This window comes from Pollachius pollachius, assembly GCF_949987615.1.
Source record: "Pollachius pollachius genome assembly, chromosome: 14".
Classification (NCBI taxonomy): Eukaryota; Metazoa; Chordata; class Actinopteri; order Gadiformes; family Gadidae; genus Pollachius; species Pollachius pollachius.
In genome coordinates, this window is record NC_136947.1 from 9,052,101 (window position 1) to 9,069,311 (window position 17,211).

A 17,211-nucleotide genomic window follows, 5' to 3' on the forward strand; every position below is an offset into this window, starting at 1 on the left:
CGTCCCTGCTGCCCATATAGGGGTTATGCTCGTTGATTGATTTGCATGCGTGTTGCGAGGAATCGTGGGTCTTTGTGTTTCTGAAAATCAATGTGAGTTCGTGGGCTCGGAGGGACTTATTATCGCCAGTCATTTGAATGTGGTAATAAGTGATAAGGCGAAATGATTACGAGGAGTCATCCTGACTCCTGGCTGTGTGCGAACACCGCCCCCCGATGGAAATGTCGGGTATGACGCCCCACAACGACGATTTCTTACGGTCGTCTTTTTTGGTTTGTTAAATCGGACAACTATCTTGTACACAATTATTAAAAATCGAAAGATGTCAGGCAAAAATAATTTGGCGTTTGCGAAACATACCGTGCAATACACAGTGCATTCATGTGTTCTGCATGCCATAACAAGCTGGTTTATTGTGCGGTAGGCCTACCAGAACAACTCCTACCCTAGGCCACTCTACTCCAGCCGTCCTGGTAACAATAAATAATAATGAAGACCAAAAGCACAGAGAGAGCCTCATTGTTTTATTTCCCAGCAAACCGTTTGTTGTCTGATTTCTACGATGACCACCGAAATCTCAATTATGTTTCAGAGCCAATGGATCCCTTCTGTGGACGATTAGCAGGGTAACAAAGAGAAACGCATCCACTGTACGATCGGGCGGTGGCTGGGTTGTGCTGTGGTACATACGGGAATGACAGTTCTTTAGTGCCCTTATCTATCCGGTTCTGAGGCAAATGCTCCCTTATCTCTCTGTGGAGGGCTTGTAACGATAGCAGTCAGACCCACACTATGACACGAGACCGCAGGCAGAGGAAGAAGAAGAAGAAGAAGAAGAAGAAGAAGAAGAAGAAGAAGAAGAAGAAGAAGAAGAAGAAGAAGAAGAAGAAGAAGAAGAAGAAGAAGAAGAAGAAGAAGAAGAAGAAGAAGGAGGAGGAGGAGGAGGAGGAGGAGGAGGAGGAGGAGGAGGAGGAGGAGAAGAAGAAGCGATGATTCCCACCTCACAGATGTAAAAAAAAAAAAAGGAGATGAGAGATGGGGGTATCTGCGCCCATATTCAAAATGAAAGATCAGAATCACACTCCACATATAAAAGGGGATGAGAAAGCGGTAGAAATCAGCCGAGCATCGGCCTCTGCCTCCAGTGGACACGCATCAAGAGCCGTAACTGACGTTTCATCATGAGCTATTTTATTAGCTGCTATCCCCATAACGAACACTTCCATCTCCTGATCCAAAGAAGTGCCCTCCTTTTTTTCAATATTGAAGCGGGGAAAGTGAGCAACTTTTCGATCTATAAGGACTTCCATCTGCCACGGAGTAGGGCATGAAAACAAACACTTACTAATTATGCATCGACGCTATTCGCGGGGATATTTGTGTTGTCAGGTTCTCTTTACATGGCACTGCCGTCCTCCGTGAAGGAGACTTGCCCTATCGTACACATGACAACAATAAGGAAACCAGGCCTCTTGCAGCCATCAGGCCCGTTTATATACATTGGAAAGCACCGCTTTGGAATAAAGGATTAGTACTTGGCTAAGTAATTGGTTGAATGACCTCACTACCGTGTCTAGAACAACCTGTTAAATCAGGCTATGTTCAATTCTTTTTAATGAGGCCTTTGTCCCTTTTCAAACGCTGTAGCTTGTACACCACTATCCTTTTCTCTTTTTTTGTTAAATCTCCTTAATAATAATAATAATAATTTTGGTTCGCACATTTTCGAACAGCCTACATTTGAGCTACCACAGGATTCTTCTGCAAGCATCCCTAAAGCAGCCGTGGGCTGTGTTTTTCTGCGCGAACGCGTCCTTTTGCGCGGGTTACAGCATTATTTCAGAAGGCGTTTCGCTAAAGCGGAGCTGGGGCGAGTAGCCAAAGAGAATGGAAGAGCAAAAAAAAAAAAGGAAAAACTTCAAACAGATTAATGAAACATCATCAAAGTGAGCGTTCTCCCCAGAGGTGTCTCATCCCTCCTCTCTATAGGCACTGTACGACTCTAAGAGCCGCTCTCTCGCTGGAAGTGACAAGAGGTGCGGGGTCAAGGGCTTTGATCTCCGTGGTAACCGTAGCGCTGCTCCCTAAGTGATTGCTGCGGTGTTGCTGGTCCTGTTGTACCGTGGCACTGCTGAAGTACAGGTGCTGCCTGGATCCACATCAAGGACTTCTCTTCCCGGTCTGATCTCACCCTCTTTTCCTTTTTTTTCCTCTTTGTCCCAGAAAGGGGACAAGAGAGCAGTGAGTGACAGGTAGTCTAGAAATAGTCTACCGGTCACGTGGTGTCTCGTTCTCGCTCCCTCTCTCTCTCTCTCTCTCTCTTGCTCCCTCGCTCTCTCTCGCTCTCGCCCTCGTTCTTTCTCTCTCTCTTGCTCGCTCTCTTGCTCTCTCGCTCTCTCTCTCGCTATCTTTCTCTCTCTCGCGCGCGCTTGCGCGCGCTTTCTCGTTCTCTCGCTCACTCTCTCGCTCGCTTGCTCGCTCTCTTTCTCTCTCCTCTCTCTCTCTCTCTCTCTGTCTCTCAATCTCACTCACTCTCTCTCTCTCTCTCTCTCTCTCTCTCTCTCTCTCTCTCTCTCTCTCTCTCTCTCTCTCTCCTCTCTCGCTCTTGGTGCAATCACAGCCCCTGCAGATGGATATTATGACGGAAAGCCAGTGGACTAGTTCTAAGGCTTTTTATTTAACCCTCCTAGGAAATTCTCACAAGATCATGTGTTCGCTTTTAAAACCACACCATACCTTACAGGACAGGACTCATGTATTGGAATACACATGACACACACATGCACACACACACACACACACACACACACACACACACACACACACACACACACACACACACACACACACACACACACACACACACACATAAACTAATATCTAGTTAATGTAATTTATTGAAACATTTGATGGCACAGGCTTAAATCATGAGTGGCCGGAGTCCTGATCGTAGCTAAAATAACAAGCCGGCTCTAAACAGACAGGAGCAGAGAGTAACACAGTGGTTTAGTGTGGGAGCTTACAAGCTGTAGACCCCTGTATCTGAGAGTCGTTCATCATGGTGATCCCGCGGAGACGTAAATGATTACGACCAGTGTCATGTCATATCTTATATGGCTTTATGTGGGCTTTGCAATGGGACACCCCAGGTTAAATATCAACAGCGGGTCAGCCACTGTTGTGTTTGCGATCACTTTGAAGGATTTAAGTCTCCCTATACGTCAGGACTTCACTAGCCCTTTAAGGTTCATGGCAAAAGGGGGCTTATGTCTCCTCTCCCAGACTCGGAAAGATCAGGCATGGAAGCAGTTGGAGTAGGGTGATGCAACGCACAGTTTGGATGGGCTTCGGGGGACTGCAGATATTTAGAGGAGCTTACTGAGGCTAGCTCTCACTCTGGCTTTGATTGTCTTTGCTTTGATCTAGTTTGGGGCGGCCATGTTTGTGCAGTGTTATCCCGCCATAATCTTTGCCATCTCCTCCGATGCAGATGTAGGAAAAGAAGAAGAAAAAAGAAAGGGAAGGGTGTGTGTCGTGTTGCAGTGTTTTTTTTCCATGAATGAATTTACATGAATAATGTCTGTTAAGGCGATTAAACAATACAACGTATACCACAAAAAGATTGTTTGAGGATGTTTGGTGAAAGACAATCAATTCCTTTGAAAAAAAAAGGAAGAGTAACATTTAACGGTATGGATGGTGAGGCAGCCGAACCCTTTGAAGTCTTCCTCGCCGCCTGTGGGTGCTCTGTCTCGTTGATGACTGAACTCAGGTTGGGCAGAGCCACATGCTGCCAGCCAATGGAAACGCGGCGTTCCGCCCCTCGTTGACACACGCAGTCGCTTCTCCTGTCTGTATTCATGCCTGTTTCGACGGATCGATTTGTGAATCGGTCCAGGACAAAGAGCTTCAGGGACATATCGCCCACTGCCCAACTCTAATTGAGCCCGTCCAGAGTAATGAGCTGAGTTATGTTGAGACCACCCTCTGCCTGGTCAAAAGGGAAGAGAAAAAATACACATTAACTTGTGGTTGTGAAATTACAGGCATTTCCATTGTAGTGCACCACTGGGTCTGCCAAGGAACAAAATGTCTTGGAATTGATTCCAGCCCCCCCCCCCCCCTCCAGGATCATGAAGCCACAATGGTGAGTCAGGTCCGTGGAAGAGACATACCCTTATGGTTTTCAGATCAACATTCCCAGACAAATGTATGCTATATGCTTCTGCCTCCATGCCCAGAAACCAATTTGCCTGAAAGCAAGCAAGAGAGCATCCAACTGTAAATATTAAGGGGCCAGAATCCTCCATACGTTTGAGTGCATATATTACAAAAAAAATTGGACTGGGTGGAAGCTTATGTAAAACTGATATAAACGTATATAAAACTGATACACAAAGACAGAACGAATCCAAAACAAAACCATATAAAGATGACTTAGGGTCACTGTAGTTTTACGTCACACATTGATACCGTATTTCTGATCACCAGATCTATGTATTTATTTAAATGTAAATACATATTTTAATGCACTTTAACAAATGATATTTGGCTGGTTCTTTATATCGACCAAAAAGGATTGAAAAAAACCTCCAGATGAAGCTGCAGTTCCTCCACACCTGGAACACCTTCAAACTGTTACCGTCACGTTTGTCACCTTTTCAGCTCATTACACAATCAGGTAGCAGTCTGCTACTTCAACAGCTGGGGCTGCAGCCCAGTCAAAAGGTGTGTCACACGTTCTCCAACGTCTAATCAGTCTCCCGACAGTCCTGGAAGGTGAATATAACACAGAATCCACCGCCGGGCGCTGCCTTCATTTGATAGCGTAAACAAAGGCGTGATTGTGAAGGTTTCCCTCGTTCGCAGAGGAGGCACCACGCCAGCTGGAGGCAGCTCAAGACACAGCTGTATACATGTGTCTTGCGCACTAAGTCAAATGTACCATTGTTGCTCATCTGGAGCGAGTTACACATAGGGGAGAGAGGGTGGAGGACCTTGAACCTTTTGATATACAGACGAGGAAATGGGTCCTGGAACCACATGCAGCATCCTTAGAGGAGCTGGGGATTGGTGGATGCGATGGCCAGGTTTTCTCTTACTACTGCCAAACATGTTATTTAATTGTCTTGATCTTGAAAATAAAAATAAAATATTGAGGCTTTTAGAGCACTCATTTATTATCGTCTAGGTGAGTTAACCTCTGAATTAAACAGCGTAAAGGGTCATGTCAGCCCCGTGATCGGCAGTATTTATAAAACCAGCTGCATCTCTGGCCAGTGAAACACATGCATCAAGATTATTTTATAGGAATCAGTGTTGATAACAACATGGCGTTAAGTCTTGAAAACCCTGAATTGTGTTTTCAGTAAGGCATCAGTCAGCCTTAGTCAGGTAAAGGAGTTACCGTAATGTAAGACCTGTGATCAGTAAGCTGACATTCATCAATAAATATATGGAACAAGGTCGTCACTAGATTGCGTCTCCAATAATCCCAGCCTACGTGACATATTTGTCTCATGTGCAAAAAATAATTAAGGTTAAAATATTGGAATGAATTAATAATATGCATATTACTAATGACGATTATAATAATAACATATTAATATTATAACTTTTACTATTATTGTTATTATTATTAGTAGTAGTAGTATAAGTATTTGTAGTATTAGTAATAATCATAAATCATATTATTTGTGTTGTTGTTGATACTATTAATTATAGTATTTTTATCAATACAAATTTTTTCATTATTGATCATGGCTATATTTGTATGCATTTTAAAAAGTCTTTCTGTTTTTACGGCAAAAGTGAAGCCACGTAGATAACACTTTATCATTAATTTATTAAGAAGCATCAATCATTCTCTTTGAAGCACATCCGTTTAAGTTCGTGAGCAACATAAGAAAGCAATATGGAGCGCGTCTGGTCATCTGCGAAGAACCCAAAGCAGTGCTCGATAGGGGAAGGGAAAAGCACGGATAAACAAGAGATAAAAGAGTGGAACACGTGAACTCTGCGGTCAAACATTTCTTTCAGCCTTCGGCAAGTTTAATTGATTATGAAGACCAGCAAACGCTACCAGGCTTGGACAATTCATGGACCTAGTAAGTAAGTAAACCCACGCACACAGACGCACGCAAGTACACACGCGTACCCACGCACACACACATACACACACACACACACACACACACACACACACACACACACACACACACACACACTCACTCACTCACTCACTCACTCACTCACTCACTCACTCACTCACTCACTCACTCACTCACTCACTCACACACACACACTGATACACAGGTGTACACTACAACACAGTAAGTTGCTTTGAAGCCGCAGCCATAATGACAACAACATTTGAGCAAGATGATCCTCTTTACAAATATATTTTGTAGTCCTACAAGCCGCGGGTGGATTTTGAAAGGAAATGACGACCCAAGATAGAGCATTGCTGCCCTCTGGTGGCCTATAGAAACATGCTGCAGTAAAAGCTGTTGAAAAATTGACGCATGAGATTTTCCACCCATCAATGAGGCTTATAGGTTGTTTGAACACATCCATACGTTGATTGTATAAAATACCGACGTTTTTATTTTAAATGGCTTACTATAGCATAGTTGGTGCCTATGTGGAAATTAATGAAATGTACACAGAACAATACACCTATATGATCGGGGTGTAAACTGCAAGGTATCCCAAAATGTTTTGACACCAGGTGATCAAAATGGAAATTACCTTCCACGTCTACAAAGGATTTGGCCTTTTTATTCAAAGGGATGTGTTGTGTGAAATGAAGTACATCAGTCCCTTTAGTGCTTTTAATTAGTTTGTTTGTTAATTTAATTAAACATTGTCCTATTTTTCCTCTGTCAACTAGATAATTAGGATGAGCTTTTTTATTGAATACGCTAAAGAGGAATTATTCAAATAAACAATTACAAATAGGCCTACAAAGGCATCCTAACTATATCAGTCTGTTGCGAATGATTATCACAGTTATATAGATTACAAACATGATCACTTTATTATTAAATGTATCCAAATCGCTTGAATACGGTGAAGGTATTACTCTTAACATATTTTGCAGTTCCCTTTGTAAATACTTGTTATATTTATTACAATCATTGAATATGAATTTGCAAACATTAATAGAGCTGTGTCGTTAATAATGGCTCTTTATCAGAGCCACACATGGGATGATGCTTGATTGCAAGTTCTTGACTGGTATGAGACTGAACAATAATAACAATACATCTTTTTAAATATTGCAAGCACAATATCAGAAAACAATACAAACAGTGAAAGTTGAATGCGCAGCTACTACAGACATACGCTGCTATAACATATTCAAGAGTGGGAGGGACCAGTCTGTATTTTCTATAGACATTACGCATTACGCATGACTTTTACGCGTCTATTTAATCCATAAATGCAATTCTCCAATGCATTTGCAGACAATCTGTGCATGATGCACTAGAACGCGGAAGAAAGTCCAGGTATCCAAACACATCTCCAACCAATCAGAAGCCACCCTGAGGGGGGGGGGGGGGGGGGGGGGGTCGGGGGAGGGTGGAGGGGAGGAAGAGAAGCGCACAAGAAGTGACCGCTAGCTTCATGTCAACGCTATCGCGATCAGCAAACACACAACGAGAGAGGGGACGGATATCGATTAAAAAGGACAGGGAGGCCGCTTCGATCGTCCTGGAAACAGTGGGATCCAACGCTTGAATATATGCATCGTGTCCACACCGAGAGAGGGTGACTACGTTTTAAAAAGGACGAGCTTTTGCAACCCCCACAAGCATCAGCTCTGCGTGGAGTCTCCAGCCAGCGCCATCTCTCCCGGTCCGGTGTGGACCATGGGGAACGCGGCCACGGCCAAGAAGGGCACCGAGCTGGAGAACGGTGAGCGATCCGCTCCACTCAGGGGCAGGACGGGGGTGTCATGGTTTCCCCGTGTCATTTAATTAGTTTCCATCTTCTCCAAACACTGGGTAGATAGGGCTATAGCGTTGGAGATATCCGCTCTATACTCTTAATCTGTAGCCTCCAAACAGGCGGGGGTCTGGGTTGGTGGTGGCGGGGTGTGGGTACACTCTCCCTTGGCCATATTCACTCCATCACAGCCTGGTAAACATTTGGACACTTTATTATGGATCAGGCTTGTGAGGCTTGGTGGGATCGCATCTCCGGAACCAGCAGCAGTAGCGTCTAAACGGTGTTATAATTAAAAACCTATGAGTTGTGAGGAGGGGGGATAGTATTTACCCTCTGAACCACCGGGAAAACATGATGTCCGCCCGCCCAGTCTACAGATGCACGCCCCTCCTGAACATTTTGTTTCTATACTATTGTTTTTGTTTTAATTCTTTGGATGCTTTTGGAGAAAATATGTCTTGAGTTGAATGCACAATGCGTAAGGAAGGGATGTCTAGCCAGCCAGCTAACATTAGCTGCAGGGGATTAGCCTCCACAAGGCCCAGTCAGTCCCCCTCTCTTGATGTCGATGAGCTGGCCTTTAAGTGGCTAGCTGTGCTGCCCATATGTGCTGCACAGATCGGCCCGGTAGCCCTGGTGTTTGTCTTTCTAAAGGTGTATTTGATTAACTTATGTTGTGTTTTTCTTTCCCAACACCACCGAGATCAGTTGGTCAGACCTGGGTGTTGCCCATTTAAGTTCTTATCAGCCTCCAGCTTAAACTGGTTTTACATCAACTTTGTGCAGATGTTTCCACTATCTGTTTATGTCAAATGCAACGCAATCCCAACTTCAAAACATGATATTGTATTTTTTCTACTTAAGTTTGACAGTGTCTACTTCCAGAGCATGTTGTGTCCTTGCCTACATTACATAAACACATCTTTGCCTCTGCAGCACAGTGACCAAATATGGAGAAGAAATGACAAATGCCTTCTTTCCATTCATAAAACTGGGCTCCACTACAGGGAACCCCTTTAACACTCAGGCATTCATGAGTAAGATTACTAAGAGCTTTAGTTTTGACATAATCTAAATGTTGTGAAGGTCCTGTCGTGCCACACTCGCAGACAATATTATAACTGACCAGTAAAGGCTTGTCATCAGGACCTTCGTCAGAGGATAAGGGGTATTACAAGCTTTGAAAGGTTTGACGTAGCTGCAACTAGGCTAGAGTTAATTTGTGACGGTAAGCTTTGACGTGTGTGGGTAGGTGATGAGGCGATCCAGTTTGCTGCGTTCTCTGAAGTTTTTCCATTCTTTGATGGCGTTAGGATAGTGGTGGCTTTGTGTAAATAGACAAATCACACTAGATAGGGGCATGCACCATAGTGCTATCATCCAAATCATCCTTACAACGTAGAGATATATTTTAGTTCAGAACATTAAAAGAATGTTCAGAGGCAGTGGTGTTGCCAGCGCCAAGCTGCTCCGGAGTTGGTGGGGATGGTTAGATCAGCACAGTGTCCCACTCTCGGTCATATCTTCACTGTGTTTAGGATCTGTAGATTGTCAGGGGCTGGCTGTTTAATCTGGTTAAGCTGACCCTCTGCCCAGAGCTTGGGATTTGTCCGCGGTGAGTGACCGCCCTCTCATGACAAACCTGGAGTTCCCCATATAGCAGCTTGTGCTGTATGTGTTGCCTGTTAGCCTTCCATGCTTACCACCTCTGCAGCGCTTTCCCTTATTGGTGCCGCAAATTCAAACCCACCGTTTTGGAGTTATCCGCCTGTTATTGGCCACATGATATACAATTTACTAGACCTATTTTACCAGAGAATAACTCTGCAACCGGTTTGCATTGAGTTGGTATTCTTACAGACAGCATCAATGTCAGTAAAGGGTTGTTTCATACGTTAAGGCAATCAGGCATCATTTGCTGACTATTCGTACATGTCTTTGAAATTCATAACGAACACCATGTGATATTACTCGAATAATGGCAGGTTTGGCTCGGTATGAATTTGAAAACAAATCCTTTTTCAGTGTAGTTTTTTAAGGGGTTAGGAGTTCCTATATGATCATTATCATGTGTCCACGGCTGAACACTCCTTCACTACAATTCCATTATAATAACAAAATCAATGGCGTTAGATTTGTAGCACACAGGGGGACCCAAAAAACTGAACTCGACAATGAAATCTCCCAAGAAACAAGGACCCAGTTATCCCCGTTGATCAGAAAGTTAATTAACAGTTAACCTTTATATGCCAACGGCCTGCTCTGCTGGAGGACCCCTATCACGATAGCTGGGTCCTTGTATCGAGGTCTGGAGTTTGAGGGTGCACTGCAGTTCGGCCAAACGGTTGTCCATGTAAATGTCAACAGGGTCGGTGCATTAGCGTTTGAGATCCTGCCATTGTGTGTTGAAACTGAGCTGTTACTGCTTCGCAAACCGAATTTCAGTTTTACATTTTTTGTTGGGGAGAGATTATGTGGAAAGGGACAAAGAAACTACATGGATGGGTTAGATAGAACTAGGGGTGAGTGTTTTTTAGGATGGACCTTCCCTCTGTACTCTGCCTCTTGTTTTTATATCTGCTTAATCTAAATGACGACATTGCACGACTACATTGCTGACATTTCGACTGTTGATTGATATCTGTGGTTTTGTGAGTCGGTGTGAAACTTCATTAGACGCTACGGTCTTCAAATTGTTACACAGCCACGTCAAAGTCTACTCTGCATCGTGCTCTATGTCGAGGGATTGTTCTCTACGTATACCTAATCACATTGATTGTCTCGCTTTACTATTATTATTTTTTAACACATGAAGTCTGTCAATATCTCTCTCTGTATCTCTCTTTTTGTATCGCCCGTCCGTGTGGGCGCCGGTCGTTCCTGCGTATCCCTGGTGATCTGTTAGAGACCTTTGGTATGCTCCCCGGTCGCGCTGTGATAACTGGCCCAACCAGGTCTCTGTGTGCCTGTGTTTGATAATAACAAATGCCTGTTTTTGTCACCCACATCTGTCGGTCTGGACATCCACTGTCTGCCGTGTTTCCCATGTAATGCCCTTGCCTTTTCTTCATCTTTACGCCCTGTGAGTGTCGTAGCCTTGCCCTGCGTGTTTAGTACAGAAATCGATGCACAAGACACAAGATTTCTGTTTCGCTTTGACACGAAGCAGAATTGATCAAACTCTTTTGCATCATTTCTTACTATTGTTCGCCTGTCCTGGACGTTGTTTGGTGTTGTCGTATCGTTAGACAAGTGAAATGATGTTGTTACTATCCCGTTTGCTATTACATGCAGATTGTTCTCTCCCCTTGTTTTCTTTCCATCCTAACTAGTCTGTCTTGAGCCTCTCCACCACAGCATTCCTATAGTTTGGTCTACTCCATGATGCATCAATAAATGCCTAATTATGTGGTTGTAATGCTGGAACCAGCTTCTTTGAATGATTATGTCTCTCTCCCCTCTTCAGTGAAAGAGTTCCTAGCGAAGGCCAAAGAAGACTTTTTACGGAAATGGGAATGCCCGCCACAGGTGAGAACAGGGAACCGAGGCCTTCTTGTATTTGCTTTAAGTCAAAGCGGTAAACTGGTTTCCGTGCGTCTATTGTTGGCTGACCGGTGTGTGTTTGTTTGTCTCCACAGAGCACGACGTGCCTCGATGACTTTGAGAGATTAAAGACGCTGGGAACAGGCTCGTTCGGGAGGGTCATGCTGGTGAAGCACAAGTCCACCGAGCAGTACTTCGCCATGAAGATATTGGAGAAGCAGAAGGTCAGTGGGCCCGCGTTCTGTTCTGTTGCCCGTCTCTTTTACCTTGGAAGCTGGAGTTAATTACCCCATCCCAATACCGGTACGGCGTCCTTAACCTAACTTGTGCAGAGGCTAAACACTGTGCTCCAAATATTTTGATTGGCACATGTTCTGCTTTTAACAAGTGGCGAATGTGTTCAAGGACTGCGGCCCCAGTGTGTGGAGAGCCGGTCACATGGTATATCGAAATGCAGCACTCTGCGTCAATGGTACTTCATGCTATGGTCAGACTCAAGTGGGATGGCAGTGAATTGGATCTTGAACCGTACATGAGTGTGGCCCAAAATTATCACTGAAATTAAGTTTCTTTTTCATTAAAATGTTCTACATCTACATTGTACAAAGACAATATCGGATTTGTTTTATGTGTAGTCTGAATATATGCTGGCCTGAAGTGCTGTGGACTTTTGAGGATGATTTGAGATCAACCACAATTAATCCACGAATGGTCTTGTGTCTCTTCGGTCTGTTCAGGTGGTGAAACTCAAGCAGATAGAGCACACGTTAAACGAGAAGAGAATATTACAGGCGGTCAGCTTCCCCTTTCTCGTCAAACTCGATTATTCGTTCAAGGTACGGCGGCCATAGTTTCTACAGTATTATCTATCCACACTGCATTTGAATAGCTCATCACTAATTATATTCCGACGTTACTAGGACAACTCAAATTTGTACATGGTGATGGAGTACGTTCCCGGAGGAGAGATGTTCTCCCATCTAAGACGAATCGGCAGGTTCAGGTGAGTGAGTGAATAGTTCAGACTAAGGTATCTGGCTCCTTATCCATCCAATATCTCCCTCATGATCTGGGGTAGAGCCATGGGGACCACAGTACAGCGCGAGTGTGTCAATACTAGTGCTTGTTGTGACCTGTTTGTCGTATTTCGCTACCTGAAGGACTGTTGTGTGTCTCCCCACACTCATCGCCACGCCATTTCTCGGCGGGGTCAAGTTCTGCCCAATCGCATCCATTGTTTACCTGCTCGATGGTGTAACATGTGGTTTCCGCGACACCTGTTAACATAATAACCCCCCCACCCGTTTTTCCCCTCCAGTGAACCGCACGCACGCTTCTACGCAGCCCAGATAGTGCTGACATTCGAGTACCTCCATTCATTAGACCTTATCTACAGAGACTTGAAACCGGAGAATCTCCTCATCGACCACCATGGCTATATTCAGGTCTGCTTGCGGTTTCTCGCTAAACATGTGGACTGCTGCTTGTTAAAACAAATTCATATTCCTCCCAGGCGTGTAACAGGTGATGCTCTCACTCCCCACCAGGTGACAGATTTTGGATTTGCCAAGAGAGTAAAAGGGAGGACTTGGACACTGTGTGGAACACCAGAGTACCTGGCCCCAGAGATCATTCTAAGCAAAGTAAGCCCCTCTCCAGAGACCTGTGGTTTGGTCCAAACAGCCGGCAACACATGGTCTGTAATGCATTCAAGCCTTTCTCTACGTTTTTATTCGATTTTTAACCCAGTAGATGCGGATTGGGCCGCTTGCTTCACAGTATGTGACGCCCGTCAGTTCTAGAATAGATTTTAAAATCCTCTTATTGGTGTTCAAAACACTAATTTGATGAGTGCCCGAATACTTGTCAGACATGCTCCCTCTAGATCACTCAGGTCCTCTGGCCTTTGAGTTGTTCCCCAGGTGAGGACAGAGACCTTTAGTGTCTATGGTCCTCGCCTCTGGAACAGCCCGCCGGAGGAGCTGAGGGAATCACAATCTGTGAACACCTTTTCAAAATCATAAAACATACCTATTCAGCTCAGCATTCTCCTCAACCATTTTATTCATTTCCATTGCATTGTAAAGCACCTCTTATGCAATTTTGCATGAAACACGGTATATAAATAAAGTTTGATTTAGATGTATATTTTACATTGTGATAATAAAGTAGTTTTATACCTCCTAAAGCAATTTATGTTTCTGTGCTGTCCTCTTGTTTGTGGTGTGTAGGGCTACAACAAGGCTGTGGACTGGTGGGCCCTGGGGGTCCTGATTTATGAGATGGCAGCGGGCTACCCACCATTCTTTGCAGATCAACCTATCCAGATCTATGAGAAGATTGTTTCTGGAAAAGTAAGTGGTTTAGATTTTTTGAAAATTGTCATTGAAAATAATTCTTCCCCTAAGAAGCAACTCTACAATAGGCATAGTGTACATTTAATACTAATCATTTAGCCCCCTGTTCCTGGGTTTTTATGAGCAGTCTGTAAAGTTGACTTGTGTGGAACTCATGCTCTGTAATAAAACCGCAAACATTGTTTATTTATGTGTCTTTCCTTTAGGTGCGATTCCCTTCCCACTTCAGCTCTGATTTAAAAGACCTGTTGAGGAACCTGCTGCAGGTGGACCTGACCAAGCGCTACGGCAACCTGAAGAACGGCGTCAACGACATCAAAGGCCACAAGTGGTTCGCCACCACCGACTGGATCGCCATCTACGAGAGGAAGGCAAGTGGCTCTACGTTAGAGCACTATGGATTCATTACTCATTGAGTTGGCAATGCTTTCACTTCATTTAAAAAAAAAAAAACGTTGAATTCACATTGTTAACTATTATACTGCACAAGTACACATGTCAGTATAACACAATGGTTAGTTTGCCTTACAGTATATTGCTCTTATGCTGGCATCCCATGCGTTCTACCAGACTCTGAGTCTGCAGGCTAATGTACATTAAGTTTAGAGAATTTAATGACCAATTATGTCTTAACTGATGCTGATGCTTGTTGTTGTTTCTATAATACATGCATTTAAACATTTTATTACTTAGAAACCCTCTAGCCAGTTTATTTTTAAAAGGTTTGCCTTTACCTGCCAGATCATGCAAATTAATAGATTTAGGTAAAATTATTTATTCATAATATTTGAGTAATTTATTTCATATTTGTATGTGTTAATTGAATAAAATAAAAAAAAATGGTCTGCTCATTAAAACTATCAGATGTAGGGGCGCCCTGGTGGTTCACCGGGGTGTGTGTGTGTGTGTGTGTGTGTGTGTGTGTGTGTGTGTGTGTGTGTGTGTGTGTGTGTGTGTGTGTGTGTGTGTGTGTGTGTATATCAAAGTGCTAGACGCTATGTATGTATGTATATATATATATATGTATGTATGATCTGCGTCCTATACCTTTTTATAATCATATAAAGTACTGTCTGACTTGGAGCCACTTTTAACCGTTTATTTTCCTGTCCCTCCTGCAGGTGGAGGCCCCGTTCATCCCGAAGTGCCGGGGCCCCGGGGACACGAGCAACTTCGACGAGTATGAGGAGGAGGAGATCCACGTGTCGCTAACGGAGAAATGCGGCAAGGAGTTTGCCGAGTTTTAAAGATACGAGAGCGTGGAAACATCAGGGCTAAAACACATAAAACACACCGCGGAACCACGGCGCTCTTCAAAAGGACTCTGGGAAGAAGAAAGAGCAGAGACCGACGTTGTTCACGTCTACTACATTAATCCCTCTATTCCACACTGCTGAATGAGGTCGCCATGATCCACTTTATACTTTTACTACTTCTAGTTGATGTTGTGCTCCCCTTTTTAAGATGTTTTGTTTTACTTTGAGAGGAGAACTCGGGCCAACGCCCGAGTTCACACCATTACAGAATTATGTTTCCAATGATACACACTAAGGGCAACGCGCATCGCAGGCCGTCTCATCCTTCAATCAAATTTGTAGATAAAAGTATAAGAATATATTAATCTTGATAAGTTTTGGAATGTTTTAAAATCAGGTTTGAAAAGGTTACTGAAGAATGATACTATGATGTGGTGTATGATATGGGATTGTTATTGTTATCATCAGATTTCTATATGATAATATAAATATGTTCAAAGTGCTAGACACTGGCTAATGTTCAGAGGCTAAAAGGGAAGGCTGTTGCAGAGGTTGTGCTTGAATCCGTCCTGGTTCACACCTGTACAAGTTTGGCTACAGGCGGAGGGGATACTGGCTACAACTTATGGAGGAAAGAGGGAGATATATATATATATATATGAGAGAGATTTTGAGTTATACTTTTATTTTTCACCCTATAAAACAACCAATATATCATATTGGTATGATGCAAGACAGTAAGTAAAATACTGACACATGATTACTTTTATTTGGAACATCGCTATTGCCATGAATATCCACAATATTGATGTCTATTTTGGGGAAAATCTACATTTGTAATGTGGGCAATTCTACTTCTTCATTTAAATGTTCAAATCGCTTTCCATAACTGCCTCTTCTATGTCAAATATATATGTATGGTCAGCCACAGGTCCGGAAAACTGGCCACGGTAACGTTCGTTCCAGCCAACTGCAGAGCAGTGGTACTGTGTCCTACGTGCATATCTGTCCGTTCTGTAAGACACAGGAACATGTTGAGTGTTTCAAAGCATGACCAAATAGAAAACATAACAGAAGAAGAAGGGGTGTCTCCCCCTCTCTTTGCTTTTGCCTTAGAGAACCACGTCCTCAAACCCCCCTCCCACATCAGTTCACTGCCTACTTAGTATTCAGACTCAGCCAACAATAGCCATTACACAAAATGACAAACCGTGTTACAGGAAGTAAGTCTCAAATTTTGTTTTGTTTGTTTGGGTCTTATTGCTATGTAAAAAAACCTATGTAATTTGCTGTTTCACAAATCATTTTTGCCGTGTCTACCATTATATTCACTCGGTTCCTATAGTCTGTCTGCTTATGAAAGACTGTTTGATACGAGTTTTATGAAGCAGTGTGACTCCAGTATAGGGGAAGAAGGAGACTAAATCCTTTTTAGGGTTTGTAGAGAGTAATGTAAAGTTGAACAGATTAATGTGTATAGGATTGCGGCTCTGTGCCTCAACGTTGTTTGTGAAGTATTGCAGAAGTACACTCTTTATAATACTGTTAACATGAAGATGTTTTTTCAATCTTCTAAGACAGAATTGCAAAATGGCATGTCTTTTTTTCTCTCCTGTTGCTGTTACCAATTTGTTCCTTGTTTGTTCCAATCTTTTTAAAGAATGTCAATTTGCAACTTATAGGGATGCATCTTTTGGAGAAAATAAACTTTCAAGGTACAAATGTCCTCACAGAATAATAGCTTAAAGCAAGACTTCTCCTTTATACCACATTTAATCCATTCATTGTTTTAACTCATAACATGTGTGTATGCATTGTTTCATATATGTTTTTATTTATACACATTAGAGATGCTAATAAATTTTATTTTTAAAAGTGTCAAAATACCTGATTTTCCAGTTACTGTCACTGAAGAGGTGAATACTCAACCAAAGTAATAAGTAATAACACTTATATATAAAACCCTTATAATAAAGAGAAGCACCTTAAAAAAAACATACATTGATTGCTATTCATTTTTTTAAACGGGAATCTCAAACCGCACTTGTCCCTCTGGACCTACCGTACAGCCTGTAGACTTATGGGTAATGTAGTACCAGAAG

General features: G+C 43.0%; 1 protein-coding gene across 1 annotated transcript; it reads left to right on the top strand.

Annotated features, from left to right (window-relative positions):
• The first annotated feature begins 7,627 nt into the window (after window positions 1-7,627).
• LOC307085827 (cAMP-dependent protein kinase catalytic subunit beta) lies at window positions 7,628-17,088 on the top strand. The gene is made up of 10 exons (XM_079750703.1): window positions 7,628-7,920; window positions 11,420-11,481; window positions 11,592-11,720; window positions 12,234-12,332; window positions 12,417-12,499; window positions 12,815-12,941; window positions 13,044-13,139; window positions 13,728-13,850; window positions 14,060-14,224; window positions 14,975-17,088. The coding sequence occupies exons 1-10, from the start codon at window positions 7,875-7,877 to the stop codon at window positions 15,098-15,100; spliced, it is 1,056 nt and encodes a 351-aa protein (XP_079606829.1). The 5' UTR covers window positions 7,628-7,874; the 3' UTR covers window positions 15,101-17,088.
• Window positions 17,089-17,211: the final 123 nt, after the last annotated feature.

Coding starts and splice junctions, on each gene's coding strand:
- LOC307085827 (XM_079750703.1), top strand. CDS start 7,875: ATGGGGAACGCGGCCACGGCCAAGAAGGGCACCGAGCTGGAGAACG. Junction 11,482..11,591: donor AATGGGAATGCCCGCCACAG/GTGAGAACAGGG, acceptor TTGTCTCCACAG/AGCACGACGTGCCTCGATGA. Junction 12,500..12,814: donor AGACGAATCGGCAGGTTCAG/GTGAGTGAGTGA, acceptor TTTCCCCTCCAG/TGAACCGCACGCACGCTTCT.